The sequence below is a fragment of the Chionomys nivalis genome, chromosome 25 (assembly GCF_950005125.1).
Source record: "Chionomys nivalis chromosome 25, mChiNiv1.1, whole genome shotgun sequence".
NCBI classification, from domain to species: Eukaryota; Metazoa; Chordata; class Mammalia; order Rodentia; family Cricetidae; genus Chionomys; species Chionomys nivalis.
The window spans coordinates 9,677,804-9,701,648 of record NC_080110.1 but is presented as its reverse complement, the minus strand read 5'-3'; the positions used below and the strand labels follow the sequence as shown (position 1 = coordinate 9,701,648).

At 46.3% G+C, this 23,845-nt stretch overlaps 1 protein-coding gene across 4 annotated transcripts in view; it reads right to left on the bottom strand.

The window, feature by feature from the left end:
- Tmcc3 (transmembrane and coiled-coil domain family 3) overlaps positions 1-23,845 on the bottom strand; it is a 251,321-nt gene that overhangs the window by 53,077 nt on the left and 174,399 nt on the right. The window contains exon 1 of one of the 4 annotated variants that reach the window (XM_057757869.1): positions 17,479-17,718. The exons of 1 other annotated variant lie outside the window; for it this stretch is intronic. In XM_057757869.1, the coding sequence (XP_057613852.1) occupies positions 17,479-17,556 (78 nt within the window). In that variant the 5' untranslated portion in view covers positions 17,557-17,718. Of the gene's footprint in view, positions 1-1,983; positions 1,996-17,478; positions 17,719-23,845 lie in introns of those variants that run through there. 2 more of the 4 variants (XM_057757876.1, XM_057757875.1) reach the window with 2 other exon arrangements.

Here is a 23,845-nt window from a genome sequence, read left to right as displayed (position 1 = left end):
TAAATACTATCCCAAGACCTAGGCACACAATCTATGAATATAAAATTTTCCCATTAAAGATACTTCAACACAGTTCAGAAACCAGTGTGTAAGTACAAGCAGTTGGGAAAGCAATTGAAGACTAGATGGTAGAAGGGTGAGGTGGCTTAGCGAATAGACGCTTGCTGCCAAGCCTGATGAACTGAGTTCAAACCCTGGGACCCACACGAGAGAGGTGGAGTAGTCCTGTGACCTTCACACAGTGCCCACACACAAGCACATGTCATTATAAAAAGCTTCAGAACAAGCTCACCATTAGAACTTCCCTGTGCACACTCTGTTTCCCCCTTTCCTGTGTGTACTGAAGTAATGCACAATGGTTTAAGAGAGATGGGGAGGAGGAGGAAAGTAGGGAAATCATATAAAAAAAAAAAACAAAACCCAGTGCTGAAAAGGGGCAAGTTTCCAGAGATACTGTTTATGTGAAAAACAGTACAAGACAAGCAACCATACATTAACTATTAGTCCATTAGATGTGTCAAGACGTGTGCAGGAGGCTGGGCGGTGGTGGCGCACGCCTTTAATCCCAGCACTTGGGAGGCAGAGGCAGGCGGATCTCTGTGAGTTCGAGACCAGCCTGGTCTACAAGAGCTAGTTCCAGGACAGGCTCCAAAACCACAGAGAAACCCTGTCTCAAAAAACCAAAAAACAAAAAAAAGACGTGTGCAGGAGGACAATACAGAACAGCCTGAGGGATGGAGATCTGCGGGGAAACAGGGAAGGAGACCACACCCACACAGCTGCGGCCACTGGTAATTAGAATCTGATGCAAACAGGGAAATAGATTAAAGGAGGTTCAACCAGGAGGTAGGGACATGGGGATCTTATATATATATATATATTTTTTTTTTTTTTCAAAAAAAAAATTCCCCCATATCTGGAGGATTTAGTTGCCATGAATAATTCTGCCAACTTACCATTTAATCAAAAGCATTGGCTTACCAATTTGATATGCCCCTTGTGAGATTTACATCACCCCCTCCCTTTTCTTAAATAATAGTTACTGTTTCTGATGGACCATGTCATTCCCTTAGAATTCTAGAATCTGATATCACTGCATTTACATCCACAGGGCAATAACTTCAACCTTAAATTAAATTCAACAAGCAAAGCAATCATAAACGCGAGAAAATTAAAATCCACGGAGAGTTTAATAAGTTAGCTGCCAAAAGAAAAAGAAAAAAAAAAGTCAGGCTTATCTTAGCTGTTGTGCAAACAAACTAAGAAGCAATTACTTAGGAGTAGCGTCTACCGACAAAATGTCTGAGATTTCTGAAATGCCCCAAATATGAGGAAACAAAATAGTTTTTGTATTCAGAAGGGGTTGCTTCATCTTTCAATTGTGGCTTATTATTTATCAACTCGTTGTTGTCAAAATCATTCCAAAATATGAATTATTTTAAAACTGACAACTTAAAGAGAGACAAGGACACACGTCTATGCTCATCTGATTTCTGCCTCACAGAGGTGGTCAAATTTCTCAACAGCAGGAGACAGTGTTCCCACTTCTCAGCAGCAGGGCAGGGACTATGAGAAAGTGTCCCCAACTGTTCCTGGGAGCACCTGAAGGAAAGTGGCCCGTGACGCAGAACAAGAACCAACTCAGTGCGTGCCCCTTTCCCGCGCAGCACAGGAGGAAGGCTTTGGTTGGCTTTGTATAACAAATATCTATGATTTGCTTATAAGGGGGGCTTTTGCGAGCCCAGCACCCTACATGAAAGCACACACAATGAAAACACTCCCTCCGAACCTGAAAATGCTCCTGGGTCAAGTTATGAAATAAATGTAAGCGTTAGCTTCTGGGCACAGACAACTGTGATAAAGGTAGGCAGAGAGCTTCAGTGATCACAGGCGCACCAAACAACCCCCATATAAGTATTTATTTATACTGAGCCAGGTGCCGGGGAACAGATAATAAGAACAAGGTAAGAAACAGCATGTTACCTCCAGACCTGAAGTCTTGCGATGTCTCCAAATGCTAAACAAACTCGTTATTGTTTGAATGCGAAATGACCCCCACAGGCTCCTGTTTGAACCCTTAGTCACCTGTCTGGGGAGGGTGTAGAACCGCTGAGTGGTGGTGGAACCTAGTTCAGGAAGTGGATGGATGGCTGGGAGGCAGGACGGAGACGTGGTTAGCTCCACTTCTAGCCTAAGCTCTCTGCCTCCTGGTCTGTAACCCTAACAAGCTGCCTCATGCTCCTGCCACAGACCACGCCGCTCCTGCGGCCACGCCTTCCCCGCTGTGACTGAACTGTATTGTCCCGAACTATGAGCCACAGTAAATTCTTACTCCTTTAAATTGCTTCTGTCGGGTTTGCTCCACTTCCGTGAGACAGAGTCTCACAATGTAGCCTGGTTAGACTGAAACTTGTTATATGAACCAGGATGGCTTCAATTGGGCAGTAATCCCCCTGCCTCTGCATCTCCAATGCTAGGATTACAGGAATTACCTGGTCTGGCCCCATCAAGCAGTTTATCATAGCAACCAGACAATTATTATACTTGTTGAGAAGCCGGTTTTTTTTGTTTTGTTTTTGTAGGTCAGAGGTTGCTGCTTCTTCCCCCTGTGGGTTCCGGGAACTGAATTCAGGTTCTCGGGCTTGCAAAGCAAGAACTTTTACCCACTGAGCCATCTGACTCGCCCCAGAGGCAGTTCACACACGCTCGCTCGCACGAATGCACAAACCTTTACTATCCCCACCCCCATTCCACTGTTGTAAACGATACTGGAATTGTGCCTGCCTGAAATCTTCTAAATGTATGAGCTAGAGATCTCAAAAATGCTCATTTCAATTCCTTGCGGGAGGAGGTGGGAGGGTGAAAATCCAGAATAAATGTACCAGGATTACAACCAGCTGAGTTCATTAGTTTTAAAACTCACAGAAAAGGGGGGGGAAGACAAAATAATAAAGTTTAGTTCATATGGGAAGCGGTATATTTTTAAAAACAGGTAACTATGCAGAAAAAAAAAGTGCTTGAGCATCTGAAAAGCAACCAAGTGATTCTACCTGGTTCCAAAATCCCAATGCAGGAAAACAAAAATAAAATGCACCAGCAGAACATAGGCACCTTCCTCTTGTAAAGGACAAAGGCCATGCCTCAAATCTCCAAGCCTAAGGACCTTCAAATGCCTGCATGGTAAGACTTCTGCTATTGCCCAGTGTTTTTGAGATGCTAGCTCCATGCTCCCCACCACCCATAAAGAACATATATGAGCATAATCAGCAGAATTCTAAGACAGTCTCCAAGATATGGTCCTGTCTGCCCTGGATACCAGGAAACCTGAGAGCAAAATGGGATCTCACTCCCACGACTAGGCTATCTTTTATGGCAAAGGGGAAAGAATTTGCCAAACATAATTAAGACTCCTAATCAGTTGACTTTAATCAAAGTGTAGTACCCGTTGGGCCTAGCCTAATCAAGTGAGCTCTCTAAGGGAGGGTCTAGAGGTAAGAGAGACAACGTAATGGAGAGACTATGGAGGTCTTAAAGAAGCAGGCTGCCACATTGTGAAGGGACCAAGTGACAGGGAATGGTGGGCAGCCTCTGAGGGTCTCTGTCCTGCAGTGGCAAGAGACATAATTCTGGGAACAACCAGAGAGCATGCAAAAGGATCAGAGCAGTGTCCCTTGAGACTTCGGTCCTAGCTGATACTTGGGTTTCAGACTGATGAAAGTCTCAGTGGAGGGTGTGGTTGTGGTATACCTGGACTTCGAGCCAGGGAAAATGTGCAACACTAAGCAGGCTTTGTTCCGAAGACAATCTCTTTCAATTGTTATATAATGAGAGAAATTAATGTGGTCGGGAATGATAAGGTCAGAGAGCGGTATTGTACAGCAACTTCTTCCGTAGTTAAAAGACTCCTGCAAATCTGTTCAGAAGATGAGTGGGTACGTGGTCAGAATAGGCAAACAGAGGGCTCAGAAACAAACACTTGCTCTGAGTCTATGGAAGAACAACCTATTAGGCTACCCAGTTCTGTAAGACTTAACTATCGGGAGAAATTGGCTGAGGGGTACAGGGGGATGTCACTACTGTTCCTAGAAACTTCTTGTAAAAATTTTCAAATACGATTGTCTTAGTTAGAGTTCTAATGCTGTGAAGAGACGCCATGGCCATGGCAACTCTTATAAACGAAAAACATTTAGTTAGATGGCGTATAGTTTCAGAGGCTTAGTCCATTATCATCATGGTGCAAGACGGAGGCTTTCAGGCAGACACGGTGCTGAAGAAGTAGCCGAGAGTCCTACATCTTGACCGGCAGGCAACAGGAAGTGGTCTGAACCACTGGGCACAGCTTGAACATATATGAGACCTCAAAGCCCACCTCCATAGTGACCCACTTCCTCTAACAAGGCCACACCTACTCCATCAAAGCAACACCTTCTAATAGTGCCACTATGATAAGGACCATTTTCTTTCAAACCACCACAATGACCCAACCTCATTTGAAACAGGAAAAACTTCAATTAATATGAGACCAGTTTTACCTAGCATATCAGCAGGACATGCAGGAACCAAAACCCTAAGAAGACCTGGTCTTGAGATGGGTGAGCTGAGGGTCCCGGCAGGTCTATAAATTGTTGTTTGTTTGTTCACTGTGCACTTGTAGTGCCTCATGTTCTACACAGCAAAGGTGCATGCTCAGTGTGGCGACATCACAAGCAGCAGCGCAGGTGTTCTTTGGTTCAAACCACTTCAGCGCCCAGCCTATGCTATGCACGTGTCAAAAAGAAGCACGTGCGAGTTGCTGACATACCTAATTACCATGGGCTGGAAGCGAGACAGTCCTCCAACACAGAGAAGGCTAATAAGCACATCTTGGGATAGGCACACACAGGCATCCTGTGCAGCAATTAAATCAGGACCAGTTCCTCTCCACTGATATGGGTAGACTGAAAGCAACACATGCTTCTCAGCCTTTCCAGTCCCACCTTGCTGCTCCCCAACACATATACCATCTGTATTCAGTCATTCAACATTGACAAGGTCTCATCCATGTGTCGGCCTCCATGCCCAGGTGAAGGGGACACGACCACGGCCCTAGAGAGTACGGGAAGGGTATCGACAAGCATGGGGGAGCTGCCAGTCACTATAGAGGAAATCAGGTCAAGTGCTGGACTGCAGTTATTTGAGAGAATCTGGGTATCAGGTTAAGAAGCTGGGATTCCCTGTTTATACCCTGAAATGACACTATGAACATGCATTATAGCAGTCTGAATATCCAATGTTCCCTCATCGTTAAATAAATGCTTGGCATCCTAGCTGGTCTGGAACCTTTTAGCACGGTGGCTCTCAACTTTCCTAATGCTGCGACCCTTTAATACAGTTCCCCATGTTGGGGTGACCACGCCCCCAGCCATAAAATTATTTTCCATGCTACTTCACAGCTGCAATTTTGCTACTGTTATGAATAACAATGTAAATATTTGTGTTTTCCAAAGGTCTTAGGTGACCCTGTGAAAGGGTCGTATGACCCCAAGAGGTTGCGACCCACCAGTTAAGAACGGCTGCTTCTGGAGGGCCAGGCCGGTCTAGCTGGCAGAAGTAAGTTACAGGAAGCATGTTCTGGGAGATTGTCACTGGTCCCTAGTCCCTTCTTTTGGCCATCATTAAGTGGGCACTCGCTGCCAACTATTCCTCCTGACACAATGTTCTGCCTCACCATAAGCCCAGAATCGATGGGACCAAAACTTCTCAAACTGGGCAAAATCAACCTTCCCCGTCTTTTAAGTTGCATTTAATGTCCGGCGTTTTATCGTAGTGATGCAACGCCTACCACATATGCTGACTGTAAAGATAAAAAGTTCATAATCTCAGGTCAGCTCTGCTTTACGTGTCTTAAGAAATTCTGCCTGAGCTCCTGGGGTAAGAAGAGTCACGGGGGCATTCCCCTCACCCTATGCCTGAGGATGAGCCGAGCCGGCACGCCTGAAAACACTAAAACATCACAAGGTCCTCCCGAAGCCGGCCAACTCATCGCGGAGAGTCAAAGGATGCACAGGAGACCTCCTTATTTAGAAGAGCACGCATGAGCGCCTCGCCTCAGTACCTGGCCATGTTACCCAGAGCCACCGTCTCCACGAGTGCTGTGCATCCCATTTAGAAGAGCATGCTGCTGTTGCTGTGTTTCTTCCACCTCCTCCGAGGCGACCCCCCCCCACCCCCCGTGCTTTTTCACTGGGCTTGCAAGCGCTTTGCCTGATGCCAAAACAATCAGCAGCTCTTACTGAATGGGCCTCATATTGTCAGATAAATGGAAATCCGTGCCAACCAGTGATTCAGCCGCAAACAGAGGCCACCTGTTCCAATTAGTGAGATTAAAATAGTACATTGCGGGCGACCTGAAGTCAAGTTGGGGCCTTCGCGATGATCAGGCTAGGTTTATAATGCAGACAGAGAGACTTTTGACCTCAGACACAACTGCAAACACTGAAGTTAAGCATTTTAGATACCAAAGCACGGCTTTCAGTCAGGGGATGAGTTCTGGACAACACTGCTGTCTGGGATTGCAGCTCCAGGCACTACTTAACTGCCTCTCATTCCAAGTCAACACACACACACACACACACACACAGCATAATTATGTTCAATCTTACTTTAAAAAAAAAAAAAACACAACTTTGAATTTCCCCTTGCTCCACAATCTGAGTGTGTTCTCTGAACATCCTAAAGATATGCATCTTCTAGGAGTTCTGTTTGTTAGCAGAAGGTCTTCCACTGCCTGCCTCCATCTCTCAGGTCACAAGATACTAAAGAGAATATAATGTAGACGCAAACAGCCTAGAGTGGGCACAACCCATTCCCAACCTCCTTTAAGGATTCCCACCCGGGCAGGCTACCATCTACCTACCACAGTGGACTTCATTCCTTCCAAACAATATTTATGTAAAATTAGAGCAATTGGTCTACACCTTGCTTGATACACAAAGGATTTGAAGGGTATCATAGAAAACACACATGTAGAAGTTTCCAACGGTTCAGGGTATGATGCCTCAACTTTGAAAGCCATTTGGGTGTCATAGAAACCAAACATAGGATGTTGACATTTTACCCACATCCACAGAAGTAATCTACCAGCTACACAGCACTGAGTTCCATCCAGACAACCCCGGGGCAAGCTGAGAACAATGTAAGTAGAAAAATCCATGGAACCTACCAAACAGCTTAGCCTTGTGACATGAGTATGTTCATGACCCTCACGGTAGCCTACGGTGAGGGAAACTCATCTCATGGAGTCTATGCTAGAAGAGGCTGATGAAAAACCTGTGTAACCTACTGGATACTGTGCTGAAACAGACCAGAATAGTTATCCAGGTATGCTTCCTGTAGGTGGGAGGCTGCTCGTTTGTTTCCCGGCCGCCCAGACCCAAAATAATCACACAGAAACTATATTAATTAAAACACTGCTTGGTCTATTAGCTTAGACTTCTTATTAACTAACTCTTACATCTTAAATTAACCCATTTCTATTATTCTGTGTATCACCACAAGGTTGTGGCTTATTGGGTAATGTTCCGCTGCCTGTCTCTGTGGGCAGCTACATGGCATCTCCTTGACTCTGCTTACTTTCTCTCTATACCTCTGTTCAGATTTCCTGCCTGGCTTTATTCTGCCTTGTCATAGGCCCGAACAGCTTCTTTATTCATTAACCAACAAAAGCAACACATATATAGAAGGACTTCCCACTCCACTTTCCTTCCACTGTAAAATCGAGAAACATCATTGAACTATTGATGATGAGTGTATGTAATACAAACAAATGTATGCACAAAGACAGAATCAAACCAAAGCCACAGGAAAAAAGAAAACAGGAGGGGCTGGAGAAATGGCTCAGAGGTTAAGAGCACTGCCTACTCTTCCAAAGGTCCTGAGTTCAATTCCCAGCAACCACATGGTGGCTCACAACCATCTGTAATGAGGTCTGGTGCCCTCTTCTGGCCTGCAGGCATGCAAGCAGACAGAATACTTTATACTTAATAAATAGAAAACAGGAGAGAAAGAGCGTGTGTGCAATCTAATATTTTAGTTCCACTGAAACTTGGATTTGAGTTTCCTATTGGGCGAAGCTGGAAAAATGTTCTCCTAAGCATCTTCCAGACCATATGTCCACCGAGTATTTCAGAAAAGAATAGGGGACCAACTGCACCAAGGCTTGTGTTTTTCTTAATGATTATGAATTCCTTCAGACGGCCGACAGTGAAAGCATTAAATAACAGAGTAGGCATGAGGAGGTTCCTTTTTCCAAGCCTCACTTCCATCCCGCTGTTCCAGTCCAGGACAAAGGCAGGGCGGAGCCTCCCCAGCCAAGCCCCAACACTTCCTCGTCACTCACTCTGGGACTGCAGGCCTCAAATTCAGAGAGCATTTAGCTAGCATAGTCACATTGATAATTGTAAAATCAATTTAAGTTTTAGAGGGTGAGCTGACTTAGAAATATTAAGGAAATAATAGTGCAGGTGGCATCAAGCATTATGTGTGGTGTGGGAAGGGTTGGAGTCTGGGAATCTCTGTGGCAGACCGTGAGTGACTTAACCAACAGGAGACCCGCGGAAGTCCTCTAAAGCTACTTCTGGTGGTTGCTCGCAGAGCTGGCAGGTAGAGTTGACATTCAAGCTTAACTCGAGCCCACGCTCTCCTCTCCATCGTCACTTTGTTCCTCAAAGCCAGAAAGCTGCTGGGAGAGTGATGTCACGGACAAAGAAGAAGTACATTTAAGATGTGTACCTCGGATGGGCTGGGGAAGGAAGTGGACGAGGAAGTGTATCAGGAATGAGGCTTGGGGATTGGCTGTACAGTAAAACATCCCCTCGGAATGAGAGGGAGCGAGCGAGGGCTTCATCTGCCATACAGACTTAGATGGACAGTTAGGTGTGGCAGTTAGGGAGAAATGTCTGGCTAGGTGAGGGTCCAGTCAGTGTACACAGCAGAAGTCACACATATTCCCCCTCAGAGGGTCACTGGGGACCGACATTGTGTGTGCCATCTCTAAACGGGCCATTGGATGCTCTGCCCATTCCCTGCTTGCAAAGGAAAAGAGGATGCATTCCCTAGCCAAGAACTAGATGGAGGTTTTGATATGGATTTAAGGCTTGGTTGTAAAAAGTTATGTGCAGGTTGGATGTTCTTAGTAAAAACCTCAAAATATTCTAAAATCTTAATTTTGAATACCAACATGATGCAACACATAGGAAATGTCACAGCTGAGCACTGTGACAGGGAGCAGTCAAAACATAGGTATACAAAACTTGGCATAAAGTGATCTACGGGGTAGGTATGCAGGTGTGCGTGTGCGTGAAACTTAAATGAATTTCAAGTTTAGGCTCGGGTGCCAAGCCCGACGTATTTTATGATGTACACACAAATATTCCAGAAATCCCAAGGAAATCCAAAATCTGAACCACTTTTGAAGCATTTCAGGTGCTGGACGTTCAAGTTGTATGCTGCAAAGGATGGGAGGTGCTAGAAGATTCTCTGGATGGGAGGCTCGTGAACCCGAAGCCGTCAGAGGCAATGGTCCTCGGGTGGGAGGGATCGCAAGCTGCATGCCTGCAGATTGCACAATGCACCAAACGGCTTGTGCATCTGTGTGTCACTCCCTACTTCCTGTCCCAGCTGGCTTGGGCATCTGTGTGTTATTCCCTACTTCCTGTCCCAGCTGGCAGAAAGCCACGATGAGGATGATATTATTTCACAGAACTTGATACTGAAAACACAGAGATGCTACAAGGGGCCTCAAGAAGGATGGTTTTTAAGCGGCAAGAATCTGGTGCAGCTACGTGGTGGTTTTTATGCCTCGGCTGCAGCTTCTGCTTCCCCTACAACCTGCAAATAAACTCAGAAGGGAACTACTGATCTAACACCAAATCACTCAGATACATGCTATTACCTAGAAAAGTCCCATGGTTTCAAGCCCATTCAGTTCATTCTTCACGGAGAGAACAGTGGGTTTGTGGCAGGGTATATGCTCATACATATGTGGGAGGTGTGGGGGGGGGCTGGTAACAAACAGAGCAAGACCTCAGGTGTCCTCCTTTGTCATGCCCCATCTCATGTTTTCCTTGGATTTTAGAATTACACTTATTTATATTTATTTGGGGGAGGGCGTGTGTGTGTGCCACAGCAATATATGAAGTTCAAAAGACAACTTGTGGGCCTTGGTTCTTTCCCTTTCACCATTCAGGTGTAAAGGGACTGAACTCAGGTCGTCAGGCTTAGCAGCAAGCACCTTGACCTACCGAGCCATCTTACCAGCCCTCCCTTTTTTTTTTTCTTTCAGTTTTTCAAGACAGGGTTTCTCAGTAGCTATGGAGTCAGTTCTAGAACTCATTCTGTAGAGCAGGCTGGTTTAGAACTCAGAGATCCATCTGTCTCTGCCTCCCAAGTGCTGGAATTAAAGGCGTGTGCCACCACCACCCGCCCACTTTTATTTTATTTTATTTTATTATTTTTAGACACGGTCTCTCGCTGAATGTGAAGCTTGCTATTTCCTAACATCAGACTGGAAGGCGAGGGTGCTCCCAGGATCGCCTGTCTCTGACCCATAACTCTAGAGCTATATAGGAGTCTAGGCCATGCAGCTTTGGCACAGGCTATCAAATGAACTAAGCTCAAGCCCTCTCGATTTTACAGCAATTGTTCTTACCTAGCAACCCCCCCCCCCAAGTTCCTCTGCTGGAAATAATTTTATGTGCATCCTCCCCAGTTTAGCTAAGATAATCTTCCTATAGAGTTTAGCAATTAACTTGGTAAGGCCTGAGTTCAAGACCCAGCAGTAGTACATATAGTGTGTCTTTTAAAATAACTTGATTTAAGATACTTATCTGACACATATCTTTGCTTTAAATATACATATACATTTTAAAGCAATTCCTTTTTAAAGGATTCCCTATTAAGAAAACAGATGGGAAATGGAGAGTCCCAGTCAGGCTGTATTCCTTATTTAATTTTACTCTTTACACTTTGAGTGACATACTTTTCTACTTCTGAGAATAGAATGATCTGGTGGTAATGTCTGAACTCCCTTCCAGGGTCCTGGATTATGAGGGTCAATGGCAGAGCATGTGTCTAGCATACACAAGGCCCTAAGTTCAATCTCTAGCTCCAAATTATATATATATATATATATATATATATATATATATATATACACATACATACACACATACACACACATACATACATATTATACAAGTATGTATATTACATTCATATTACACACTATATATACATACATATACATGCATATATATATGTATGCATGTATGTATATCCTCTTTGAGCTCTAACATGCTAAACCTTGTAGTCTAAGCTCCCAACACTGCACCATATAAGAAATACGGGCTACCAGTCCAGCAAAGTAAAGGACCCCATAAAGGTCCTGGCATCGTCACTGGGTCACTGTCTTCCGAGCTGATCTCAATTGCTCTCCATCAAGCTCCTCAGGCACCCTAAGAGCTGAGGCATGAGAAGTCCAACGCTGAGCGCAATGCATTTCCAGAAGCCATCACTGAAGAGACCCAGCCTCTGCAGTGTGCAAAGTCCGGCAAACCATACCTGGGGCCTCCATAGCGAGGCAGCTCCTGAAGTGATGTCAGCTGTAGCTGCCATCAGCTGTGCCATTGCCAACCCTCTCCACCCTAGTGTTCACTGGTCATGGAGCAGTCATGGGACCGAATGCTGCTAGTTCATGCTGCAGCGTCTAATTTATGCAACAGGTCTCCAAGGGACGTACACCACAGCTTCTGTAAAAAGATAACCTAGTGAACGTGCCCAAGGGTACCTTAGGGAGGTAGACTCCCGAACCAGCAGGCCTGAACCACTCTGGCCTACTTCCCCCAAAGTGTGGTGAGGGAAACACAAGAGGCGGTGACTTGCTCTGAGGGACTTCCCGGAACACTGCCTGATGACCAACTGTACGACACAAAGAACATGCCAGTCAGGACACACAGACTCCCAGGCACCGTCTGAACTCGTGTTCATGGGAACAACCACTTCCGCTGTGCTCGCCAGTGGCCACCCCCGAAGACAAAATATCGAGCTAAAAGGTAGTTGCCTAATTTAAAAATATATACGTTTATTTATATATTTGGTATGGTTGTATGGCCTGCATGTATATCAGTGCACCACACGTGTGCAGTGTCCTTGGAAGCCAGAAGAGGGAGTCAAATCCCCTGGAACTAGAGTTACAGGAGGTTGTGAGCTGCCACAAGGATACTGGGACTCTGATGAGGGTCCCCTGGAAGAGCTGCCAGAGCTCTTAACCTCTGAGTCATCTCTCCAACTCTTCTCTAATGATCTTAACCCATGATCTTACTTAATACCCTTTAAAGTCTCTCCAAACTCCCAAACAGAATTAGCCTCGGCATTATAAAACGTTCACAAATCATCATCCCATAGCATTCATTCAAAAGTTTACTTGGAGCCAGGCAGTGGTGGCGCCACCTTTAATCCCAGCACTGGGTGGGGGGGGGGGGAGAGGCAGGTGGATCTCCGTGAGTTCGAGGCCAGCCTGGTCTACAGAGTGAGTTCAGGACAACCCAAAACAAAAGAAGTTTACTTGGACTAAAGGACTTTGTACAAAAGACCAGAAAAGTTATGTCATAAAAATCTGGAACACACAAGTAAGGAGGTGCCCTGAAGGTGCCACACGCATCTGTCCCGAAGCAGCCAAATGGTCCATCAAGACTGAGCTGCTTAACACATTTCTTGGGTTATCAGGACCAAGCCGTTCTCCTGCACTCTGCCCTGGGGCCACCAGCTAAGGGCTTAAGACCAAGTTCCAGGCTAGGTATGGTGGCACACACCTCTAATCTCAGCACTTGGGAGGCAGAGGCAGGCCAATCTCTGCGAGTTCGAGGCCAGCCTGGTCTACAAAGCGAGTCCCAGGACAGTCAAAGATATACAGAGATTATATTTCCTTAATCCAGTCAGCCGACTGGAACCCCTTCCACATCCACGCAGAGGCTCGAGGATGCACACCTCATGTTCCCTGATGTTCCTTTTAGAAGGGATGAGAAGTCCTAATTCTGATTCACAGTACAGTGATTCACAGTTCTCTCCTTCCTTTGCTCTCACCACCCCCTCCGCTGAAAACACAAAAACACAATTAACAACAGCAAGGCTAAAAACACTGCAGATCCTCCTGGAGATGTGGGTAATTTTCATCGAGGGCTCTGGGTTTGGGCTCTGGGAATTCAGGAAGTATCTAAAGGAAAACAGATTCTGAGATCCAACTTGGGAGCAGCTGTGGCGGCGCTCTGCAGCGGATGTGACAGGCATGTGTGAGCTGCTGCCGGTGGCGGGCAAGTCATCCTTCTCTGAGGGAGAGTCAGTGAGCCTGCGGCAAAGCAGAGTTCCAAAAGGCATACGCGCCATCAGCCTCCTCCTCCTAACGTAAACAAATTCTGACTTGAGGCACTCAGCGTGGTTCAGGCTCCTTGCTGAACCTCAGAATGAAACACATCACTAATTAAAACAGCCCTTACACACGCCTCAGTTTGCCACCTCCCTAGGTCAGCGGCACCTACAAGAATCTGTTTCTATCTGTCCTACTTCCTGCCCGGAAACAAGCGGAGCCACAACACCCCCCTCTCCCTGACAACCCCTGCTGTTACTCAACACTCAACACCCACTGGGATTGTTCCCCATGGCAGAGCCTTCAAAATGTGTGACAGGTGGCCTTCAGGCTCCATGCAGGTTTTATGTTGGATGTCAGATACTTTTGTACTTACTAGGACCAATTCTTTCTGTGAAAGAGAAGGCTAGACTTCCATGGGCCACAGTATAAGGAGGACTCCCCAGGTAGCAAGCGCCCAGCGAGCCCAGACTGTTAACTTCCTACCATTCTTCCGAATGCCCAGAACGGCAGCTGGTACAAAAAAGGTGCCCAGTGGGGTCTGTCACAAAATTAGGAGTCTTTCCATTTCCAAGCTATGGAACCTCTTGATAACATTATATAAATACATAAACACAGTAAGCTTACCACCTATTGGGTTCTTATTATGGGCCTCACATATTATAGACACGATTGCATCCATTCCTTATAACACCCCTACTGTGTCGAAGGAGAAACTAAGGCGCGGATAATATTATAGGGGTCCAAGTCACATAGGAACAGTCCACGCTAGGAAGGAAAAACAATCTAGTCCTTTCCTGGAGGGCCTAAATAGCTAATGGACCAACTGCAGAGATGTCACAGAAAGCCCAGTGGCCGACAGTGTAATAGGGGAGGAGAGCAATGCCAAGTGGTAGTGACATTATAGTGGCAAGGAAAAAAGGCATACAGATGAAAAGAGTAACAACTGAATCACACAACTGTTAATTTAAAAAAGATAAAGGTATTCTGATTTAAAGTAAGAGTCACATTCACAAGGTGAAGAACGAACTGACATCACCTGCTCCACATAGTGGGGATTGGAGTCTCAGAGGGTCTTTTAGGCCCTTGCCCCAGTGATCACCCACTTGGGAGCCTCAGCAGCTCACAGCTGCACCCGAGTGGCTGAAGGTGCCATTAGGGGGCATTTAAAGTGAGAACCAACCAACAAAACAAAACAACCGGACTCCCACATAACTAACAAAAACCAGTTAAGGTGTGGAAGACAGAAAGCCTATATTCTCAATATAGGTTCTGATTATCTAGGGCACAAGGGAAAAAAAATGCAGGCTCTAATTACGCGTGCTCTTTCTTTCAAAGCAGAAAGGGGTGGTGTCTGTCAAGTTAACAAGCATCATTTTTTTTTGAGTTTTAAGAAGAAGTTTAAAAATATGAATGACTCTGGCTTTTTAGCTTAGCGACGACCAGAAACGTCACTAGTTACACTTTGGAAGGGGAGAGGGATCTAAATTAGTATACCTGGCTGTAAAAATAGACCTCCGCAGTATTACAGTGGTCCTCTGCTTCGTTGCCATGTAGTCTCAACGGCTTAAGAAAGCCCAGCATAAGTATGGGCGTGTTCTTTTATTACCCTCAATGGGTAGAAGATTTTGAAGCTTTTAAATGACCATTTGTTAATCAGCAAGGTGTTCTTGGGAGGAAACTAGAGGCTCCTGAGGGGTTAGTCACCTCCACACGTCCACCCAGGTAATCATCAGTATCTTAAAAGAAATAGTTTGCCAGAGGAGACTGACTACAGGGATGAGTTTTAAATCCTGGTTTATTTCCAATGAGAGAGGCATGGCAAGAAATCAAGCCCTGATGCCATTCGGCGCTTTCTTTCTGTACAGCATACTTTTCTGGGTGTAAGGGGAAAATGCTTTTTTATAGCTCCATCAAATTGAGTTCCACCAAGGAGCTGCTGGATCACCTAACGGGATGGCGTTTTCTGCAATGGCAAAATCGCTTTCGCTGTACCTCCATTACAGCGGATTTATTGCAGCCTTAAAGAGGGACGCAAAAAGACACCAGCCCCACTAGAGAAAAGTCTCCACAGGAAAACACACACAAAAAACATAAGAGCAATGCCAGGCAGGGCAGTGCACGCCTGTAATTCCAGCACTCAGGAGGCTAAGACTGGGGGATGGTGGATTACAGGCCAGCCTGGGCTACACAGTGAGACCTTGTTTCAAAAACAAGCCCTAAAGGACAGCAACAACAACAGACGGCCTAGCAGGCCAAACTGGGATCTCTAGGAACGTTGAACTGTGACCTGGGCCCACTCAACTCTAGCTGTGGTCCCTCTATTTTTTCCCCCTAGTCCTCACTAGATTTCATGTGCTCAATGGACTAGTGACGTAGAATAATCAGTACCTTCAGTATCTAAGGCAGTTTCACCACACAGTTCACAGATCGAGACTCTTCCTGCTGATAATGTAGCAAGTACAACACTAAGCACCCTTTAAAAGAAAAAACGCCAATCCCCTCCACACGAGGTCTTGGACACTTTCTGAGACTTGAGTGGCGTGGAAAGGACACTCATGCCTGCAATTCAAGGCAACTTTCCACTTCCCACCTAAGTCTGTAAGCACCGGTTTTCCCATCCATCTGATTGGCAACAAAGTTTGAATCTTGGAACGAAGCTCATTCCGTGAGTTTTATCAACTTGCTTACCCTCCCTCCCTCGAACATTCCTAACTTTGCTGCATACGGAGATCACTGAGCTGTGACAAATTCAGGCTCTCAAATTATTTTAAGACTGCAATTTCAAAAAAAAAAAAAAGACTGCAATTTCTCGTGTCAACTGCAATATTAACTTTAACCCTCACCCCATTATAAAAGCCTTAGGAAAAGATCTTTCCTTCCGTGAGTTGTGTTCATGAGCAGTCACCCTCCCAAACAAACTTCTGTCTGCAGGTAACCAAAACTCTAATTTTTTCCCCAATACTTGCCTAGTGTATTTGTTATGAAACTTTTGAAGAAACCGGGAAAGAATCGATCGATGTAGGAGCGATTCCACCAAACACATTAAACTTGTGTTTCAAAAAAAAAATCATTTTCTAAAATTGATTCTTAGGAGTTAAAGTGAGGAGAGAAATGAGGCGAACATACCACTTTTGGGACAATCGATTACTGTTTCAAACTATGACTGCACATTCTGTATGAGAGACCCGGCACACGACTGTCACTTATGGCAACAACTTCTGGCTGATCAATAGATCTTGGAGGTGGTGGGGTAGGAGGTGCCTAGTCTACCTGGACGAACTTTATACCGGGTAGCTGACACCGAAATGCCCAATTCCACGGACAAGCCAGAAGTTTGGAGCCTCGGAGAACAATTCCAGGTATGGCCTGCCATAGTGGAGGAGGTGCTGTTTCAAATGGCAATTTAATCAGTCAAGGGGAGAAGGAATTTGGGCGCCCCATCCGGCCTGGACACTTGAGCTGTCCAGGACGGAAGGTATTCCCTGGGAGGGCCCAGGGCTGGGACTGCGGCTGCGGCCTCAGTCTTGATACTGAAGCCCTTCCAGGGCCGGTCTCCACAGCTTGCTCAGAAGAGCTATTTTCGCTCACAGCCAAAATCAGCAACAGCAAATTAACACTGAAAACCGTGGCTAAGGCACCCGCTCTGCACGGCTCCCAACTCCGGAGCGTACAAGCCGAAACGGACTTTGGAATTATTTTTTCTTTTTTCTTTTTCTTTTTTTCTTTTTGGCAGCGCATCTGGGGCGCACGGTACAGGGGACTGGGCTGCTGGGCTAGGGATGCAGCAGCCACGCTGAGCCCCGCAGGTGGCGGTGCCCCGAGCCAGACCTTGGGTGTCCCGGGTACCAGCAGCGTGCGCTCCCTGGCGGGGAGACACCGTCGCGGAGCCGGGGCGGCAGTGTAGGCTGGCTAGCCTCCCAATCCAGCGGTGGCCCCGGGTCCCCGGGCCGCAGGTTTCTTCCAAACCTTACCGGCTGGGAAAGGCCGGCGATGGGTTCCGCCGCGCAGCGTCTCCGGCTCGACCCCCGCCCTCCCCACCGACTCGCACCCCCGCGACGCCCTGAGCGCGCCCTCACCCGGCTCTTGCAGCGGTGGTGCCGGCCGGGATCCGAATAGGTCCGGTCCACCGTGAGCGCCGTGTCGCTGCCCGGCATGTCTGCGCTTAGACTGGCAACTTTGCCTTCTCCGGGGCCGCCGCTCCACTCTGCTCAGTACGGCGGCGCGGGGTGGCAGCTGCCCGCCGAGCTCAGCTCACCCTCGCTCGCCCGGGAGCGGCGGTCGAGGGGGTGGCGCGGGCGGCTGCAGCTGCTGCCGACACCCCGCGGCCCTGCGCCGCCGCCGCCGGTGGGGAGGCAGGCGACAGTCTCCGCCCCTTCCCCGCTCCCCGCCCCTGCGCCCCGCGCGGCGCCCAGACCCGCTCCAGGTGCTGGGCTCAGCTGCCTGCAACCCGGGTCCACGCGCTCCCACGCCGCCCCCTGCTCAGAGGAGCGAAGTCGGCACAGGTTAGGGACCCATTTGAGTGTGATAAAAGATGGCTTTGGGGACAGGAGGTTGGCAGCTGCGTTTTAGTACACTCTTCATTCAACAGGCAGCCGGGCAGCTATCCTGAACCTGGATGGTGGGCTAAAGATTGCAGGAGGGAGGGGCTTTTTACCACCTAGGATTCCACGGAACCACACTTTCACCGTATTGTGTATCTTAATTGTGCTTGTGTGACTCACTGTGTTGTAAGCTACATTGAAGTCCGGACATATCTTTTCACTTCAGCGATCTCTGGTCCCAGTGGAATTTGGAGTTCAATAGAAAAAGTACTGCTTGGTAAAGGATTCGCTCCCAGTTGCCTAACTCAAAATTCACCGCACAAGGTCTGGTTATGCTGGACGTGCCCCTGAGACCAGGTTGGCCGGTTTAAATCTCTGATTGCCACAGGCCCAGAGTGCACTGTGATCTACCTAGGAGGAGGGGAGGCGGAGCTTATCCCCCTAGCTGGCTGAGAGAAAACAGGACTGAACATTTGGAAAAAACCTCCAGGCATAGGCTTAGAGGGCAGGCATCTGCAAGCTCAGAGGTCCGAGGTAGAAGGAAAGAGACTGTGTGAGACTGTACTTACAGCATGTAAGAGTTCAGGATTGTTCTGTGAGTGCTGGCAAGCTGCCGGGGCTCCTGAACCAGGAGTCGCCAAAATCAGAATGGAAGTCCAAGAGGTCTGGCCATCCTGTGAAGCACTGATGAAAGATCGGTGAGGGACAGGCTAAGAGGCTCTGACAGAGACCCAGGATGACCTATGTGACATTCACAAAGATGACCTATGTGACATTCACAAAGATCAAGTAACCAAGGCATGTCCACCCAGCAAGAGGCAAGTCTAACATGCGATGACCTTCTAACTACAGGGTTGTTTCTAGCAGATATAGTTAAGTGGGGGAAAAGGCGAGGTGCAGAATAATCTATGGCGTTCTACCATTTATAACAAATGCAGAGCATATCTGTGCATATATATGTACACATATACATGAATATGCATATATATGGCTTATTTCTGATAAGCAAAGACTGCAGAAATAATTGAACAAGCAACTGAGGTCAGAATAGGAACACTGGGTAGCCAGAAGGCAGAGATGGGCACATATTAACTATGCAAAAAGTAGAGCAAATTATTAAAACTTAAGAATCAGAAACCTAATCTAAAGACATTTAATTAAAAAAAAATTTCACACACACACACATACATGCACCCCTACACTAGGCCTAGAAAGATTTTCAGGTAAATTTTTCCAAGCAGAAAATAGAGATTGTGATTGTGTGATTGTGTGCGTGTGTGTTTGTGTGTGCAACTTTAGTTATGCTGTCCAGAGAAGACTGTGATAGGGCAAAATTTGAGCAGAGACTAAGGAGGGTAAAGCCGCACAGTGGTTTGAATGAGAATGGCTCCCATAGGCTCCTAGATTTGACTGCTTGGTCATCAGGGAGAGGTAGCTTTGGAAAGAATTAGGGTGTGGTCTTGTTAGAAGAGGCGTGCCACTGAAGGTAGACTTTGAGGTTTCAAAAGCCCATATCAGGTGCAATGTGGCTCTCTTCCTGCTGCCTATGGATCAAGACATAGACCCCTCAGGTACTTCTTCCACACCACGTCTGTCTGTGAGCCACCATGCTTCCCATGGTGCCAATGGACTAAGGCTGGAAAACTGTAAGCAAACACCAATTAAATCTTTTATGAGTTTTATCGCATGATCCATGTGTCTCTTCACAGCAACGGAACACTGACTAAGACATGTAGGAATGTGGAAATTCACGTAGACGAAGAAATCAAGAGTTTTGCAGCAGGTACCTCTGAGGGGAGTTCAAAAAAGAGCAAGGAGAACCATGCCCCTTCAGAAGCGCATAGGGGGCGAAGTGAGAGAGGCTGTCTCGGAGGGTGAGATCCTACAGTGGCCTTCAGGCCATTTTTAGAATTCAGAGTTTCATCTGGATGAAGACAAAAGAAAAATGTGAGGACATATATGGCATGATTTGCCTCTCTCACAAAAGAAGAAAAGACAGACCCCCTGTCTTTTCATGCACAAAAATCAGTGCTAGGTAAGAATTTAAGACAAAACAAAACAAAAAAACCCAGCAACAACAAACATCAAATCAAAACAAAAATATGAGGTTTGGAGGGTAAAAGCTTATCAGCAAGTCTGAACGCACATGGTGGATGGAGAGAATCCGTTTTCAAAAGCTGTCCTCTGGTCTTCATTCGTGCCTCTTGGCAACTGTGTGCCCATACACACTGTGGTGGTTTGAGTGGGCGTGGCCCCCATAGAATCTGTTTGAATGCTTGGCCCATAGGGAGTGGCACTATTAGGAGCTGTAGCCTTATTGGAGTAGGTGTGGCAAGGCTGGAGGAAGTGTGTCACTGTGGAGGCGGGCTTTGAGGTCTCATATGCTCAAGCTATGCCCAGTGTGGCACACAGTCCCTTCTGCTGTCTGTGGATCAAGATGTGGAACTCTCAGCTCCTTCTCCAGCACTGTGTCTGCCTGTACACCTCCATCAAGATAATGGACTAGGTCTCTAAACTATAAGCCAGGCCCAATTAAATGTTTTCCTTTATAAGAGTTGCCCTGGTCTTGGTGTCTCTTCACAGTAATAGAAACCCTAAGACACATATGCATGTGCTCACACATAAATAAATGTAAAATTATCTTTTAAAGACAAAGAAAAAGAAACTTTAATCTCTTAAAATAAAATTGGAGATCATTTTTATCTCAAGTCATAAAAAGCAGGCTTCTGAAAGCATAAACTGTAAATATGTAACAGCATTAAAAACATGCATGCGTCTATGAAAGGAAATACTAAAGTGAGAACATGCACCACAGACTGAGCCCCTGCTTAAAAAAAATTGTGTGAATTTCACAAACAATCCCGGAAAACAAAAGAGCAGGGCTCAGAAAACTGCAAGCATTCTGTGTTCAATGTACAGAGATTTTAATTAACCTAAAAATTAAAGTATAGGGAGGGAAACAACTTACTTATTTAAGAAAACAAACTTATTCTGTGAAAATTATTGAGAAACACACAAACGATGTAGACCTAACTCTCAGGGTAGTTCCTGATGGGGAAATGAAGACGGTGGTATAACACTCTCCTCTCTTCAACAAGTGACTGCCGTTATTCACACACACACACACACACACACATATACACACACATAAACACACAAACATACACACATATACACACACGCACACACATACAAACATATACACACATGCACATGCACGCACACACACACACACACACAAGATTTCAAGATGAAAAATTTAAAGGCAACCACCAGGCATTGTGATACCCTCTTTTAATCCCTGGACTTGGGAGGCAGAGGCTGGTGGATCTCTGAGTTTCTGAGTTTGAGACCAGTCTCAACTACATAGTGAGTTCCAGGACAGTCAGAGCTATGCAGAAAGACCCTCTCAAGAAAAAAAAAAAAATTAACAGTCTTATCCCTAAGCTTGGAATTGAAGTCACTAGAACCTTCTCAGATAAGCCCCAGTTACACTTGCAGATAATAAAGCTTGGTCATCCGCTACTGTTGAGTCATTCCAGGTCGTTATGCCAAACTAATCTTTCAAAGATCCTTCTAAAAAAAAAATCTAAGGGGTCATCTGTGGGTTTTTCTCCTCATCTCTTGCCATCTGATACTGGACTTGCCCCCTCCACCCCCGCCCCAACTACTTAGGACTGTAGGAAGTGCATTATGTAGTCTCTGTCTCTCTCTGTCTCTCTGTCTCTCTGTCTCTCTGTCTCTCTGTCTCTCTGTGTCTCTCTCTCTCTCTCTATCTGTGTGTGTGTGTGTATTTAGAAAGGCCAGTGTGCTGTACTCCAGCAGGCATCTCATTTTGATTTCTATCTCCAGCTTTGTGTTCCTCAGAGGTCCACGATGGAATGCTGACTCTTAACGAGAAAGACAAATCAAAACTTTCTGGCCCACACACATCTCAATTGACAGGAGAAGTTATGTACATATTTACTAAGACACTTTAGATTTATTGCATAAGCCAGTTGCCCAATAGCTGTTCTGCTGGGCACTCATACAAAATAAAATGTTTAAAAAATATACAACTTAGATAGCACAATAGCAAGCTCCCCAGAAAAGCAAGCAAGCAAGTGGCATTTATCACCATCTGGCTTTTCTCTGGGGAAAGGACCCAAAGAGAAAATAGACCATCCCTTCTTCTGGAGGCAATGCCAGTGCCTAAGGAGAGAGAAAGAGTTTAGGTGCGGCAGGCTCCAAAGGGTCACACAACTTAATCACGACCAATTAGAGTCAGCCATGAGTCTGGGTGGCCATGCTGGGAAAGAAATTTGCCTTCAGTGGGTATCACTATGCTGGGCAAGTATAAGCCTGCTGCCATGATGAATGTCCTCGCTCCTTCTCAAGGACAGCCTCCCTGGGAAAGAAAAGCCATGACCTGGAAGAAGGCTCCCTATTGGCTTGCTGGAGCACCAGAGGCTGCCTTTCCTGCCACCTGTTGCTGGGTGACAAACTGTTCTAAAAGGACTAGCTCACAATAACTGCCTTGCATTGGTTCCTGACTGAGGTTTGGCCAGCCCTCCTGAGGAGGTGACTTTACTCAGTTCCAAGCGGCATTGCTGGGGCTAGCAAGCCCAACGTAGCTCCATCTACACAAGAAAGTGTGAAGGGGCTGGCGAGGGCTGGCCAAACCTCTATCCCAATTTTTACATTCAGATATATTTTTAATTAAATGCTTTACTGTTTTGTAGCCTCTCGCACCAACCCTCTCTCTGCATGAGGGGCATTAGATTCCTTTACATGGCAGCTAGGTTCTAAGAGTACAAAATCCAAACTGCCAAATCTCCCAAGGCTTTGTCCAGAGTTGGCATGGATACTGCCATCACATCTAGCAGATCAAGGTGAGCCAGAAGTGGTCTGTCCAGACAGGAGGGCAAGAGGCTGCTGGCAGCCATCTTGGCAGTGGTTTCACCACCCTAGCCATGCCTAGACCTTCTTTTCAGAATTGTGGAGCAATGTGCTTTTTGCTTAGGGCATTTGCTTAGGTTTCTGACTCGTGTAACTTAAGAGAATCCCAAACAATGCGGCATCCAGTGTTGCGCGTGGGCAGAAAGAAGGTGAGAAGGGTATCCTTTTAAGAGAAAGCAAGACCTGTGGGCAGCGCAGATGGAGGGAGCATGGACAGAGATCTCTAGTGGGGCCGTGGAGTATCCTGAAAGCCCCAGTGTCTTATGTTATTTAAATATTTCAGGAAATGACTTCTATTCCCTTCAAGTTCTAATTTACCAGGACAGGACCGTGCCTTCTTCTAGACAAGTATGCCTATTCCTGGGAGTTCTTAACCCAGCATTCAAGACATGCTTAGCAGACGGAAGGATGATGGATGGATGACGGATGGATGGATCGGTCCAACATTTTTTCAGTATCTACTTATTTTGAAGACAATGGAGTTTTAAGAAACAACCAAGGCAGAAGCATAGTGTTCACCCTCAGAGGGAACAAAATTTCCTGAACCATAGATGTTATGAATTTCGAGATACCACGTAGTTACTGAAGCTGGTGAATTTCTAATTGTTTTATGGAGCACCTTTGATGCAACAGGTTCTGCCATTGATCTTTGGAATATAAAAGGAGGAGGATATCATGAGGGGCATCCTATCTAGTCTGCTAGACCCCCACCCCCAGACTCACTACAGTGGCCAAGGTTGTCATGTTCTGGACACAGAGACAGGATCAAAAGAGGACACAGTCTTCTCATGGCTCTTACCTCCCAGGGTGTCTCAGTCTTGTAGTACCTGAAGTCTGATTTGTTAGAGGAAAAGCAGGCCTCTTCTGAAGGAAAATACCACTCCTTTTCTTCTTTCATTTTAACTAAAGTATACAGAAAGTCTCCCCTTTGAGGAAGGGATTGACAAAGCTAAAAGCAGAGCTC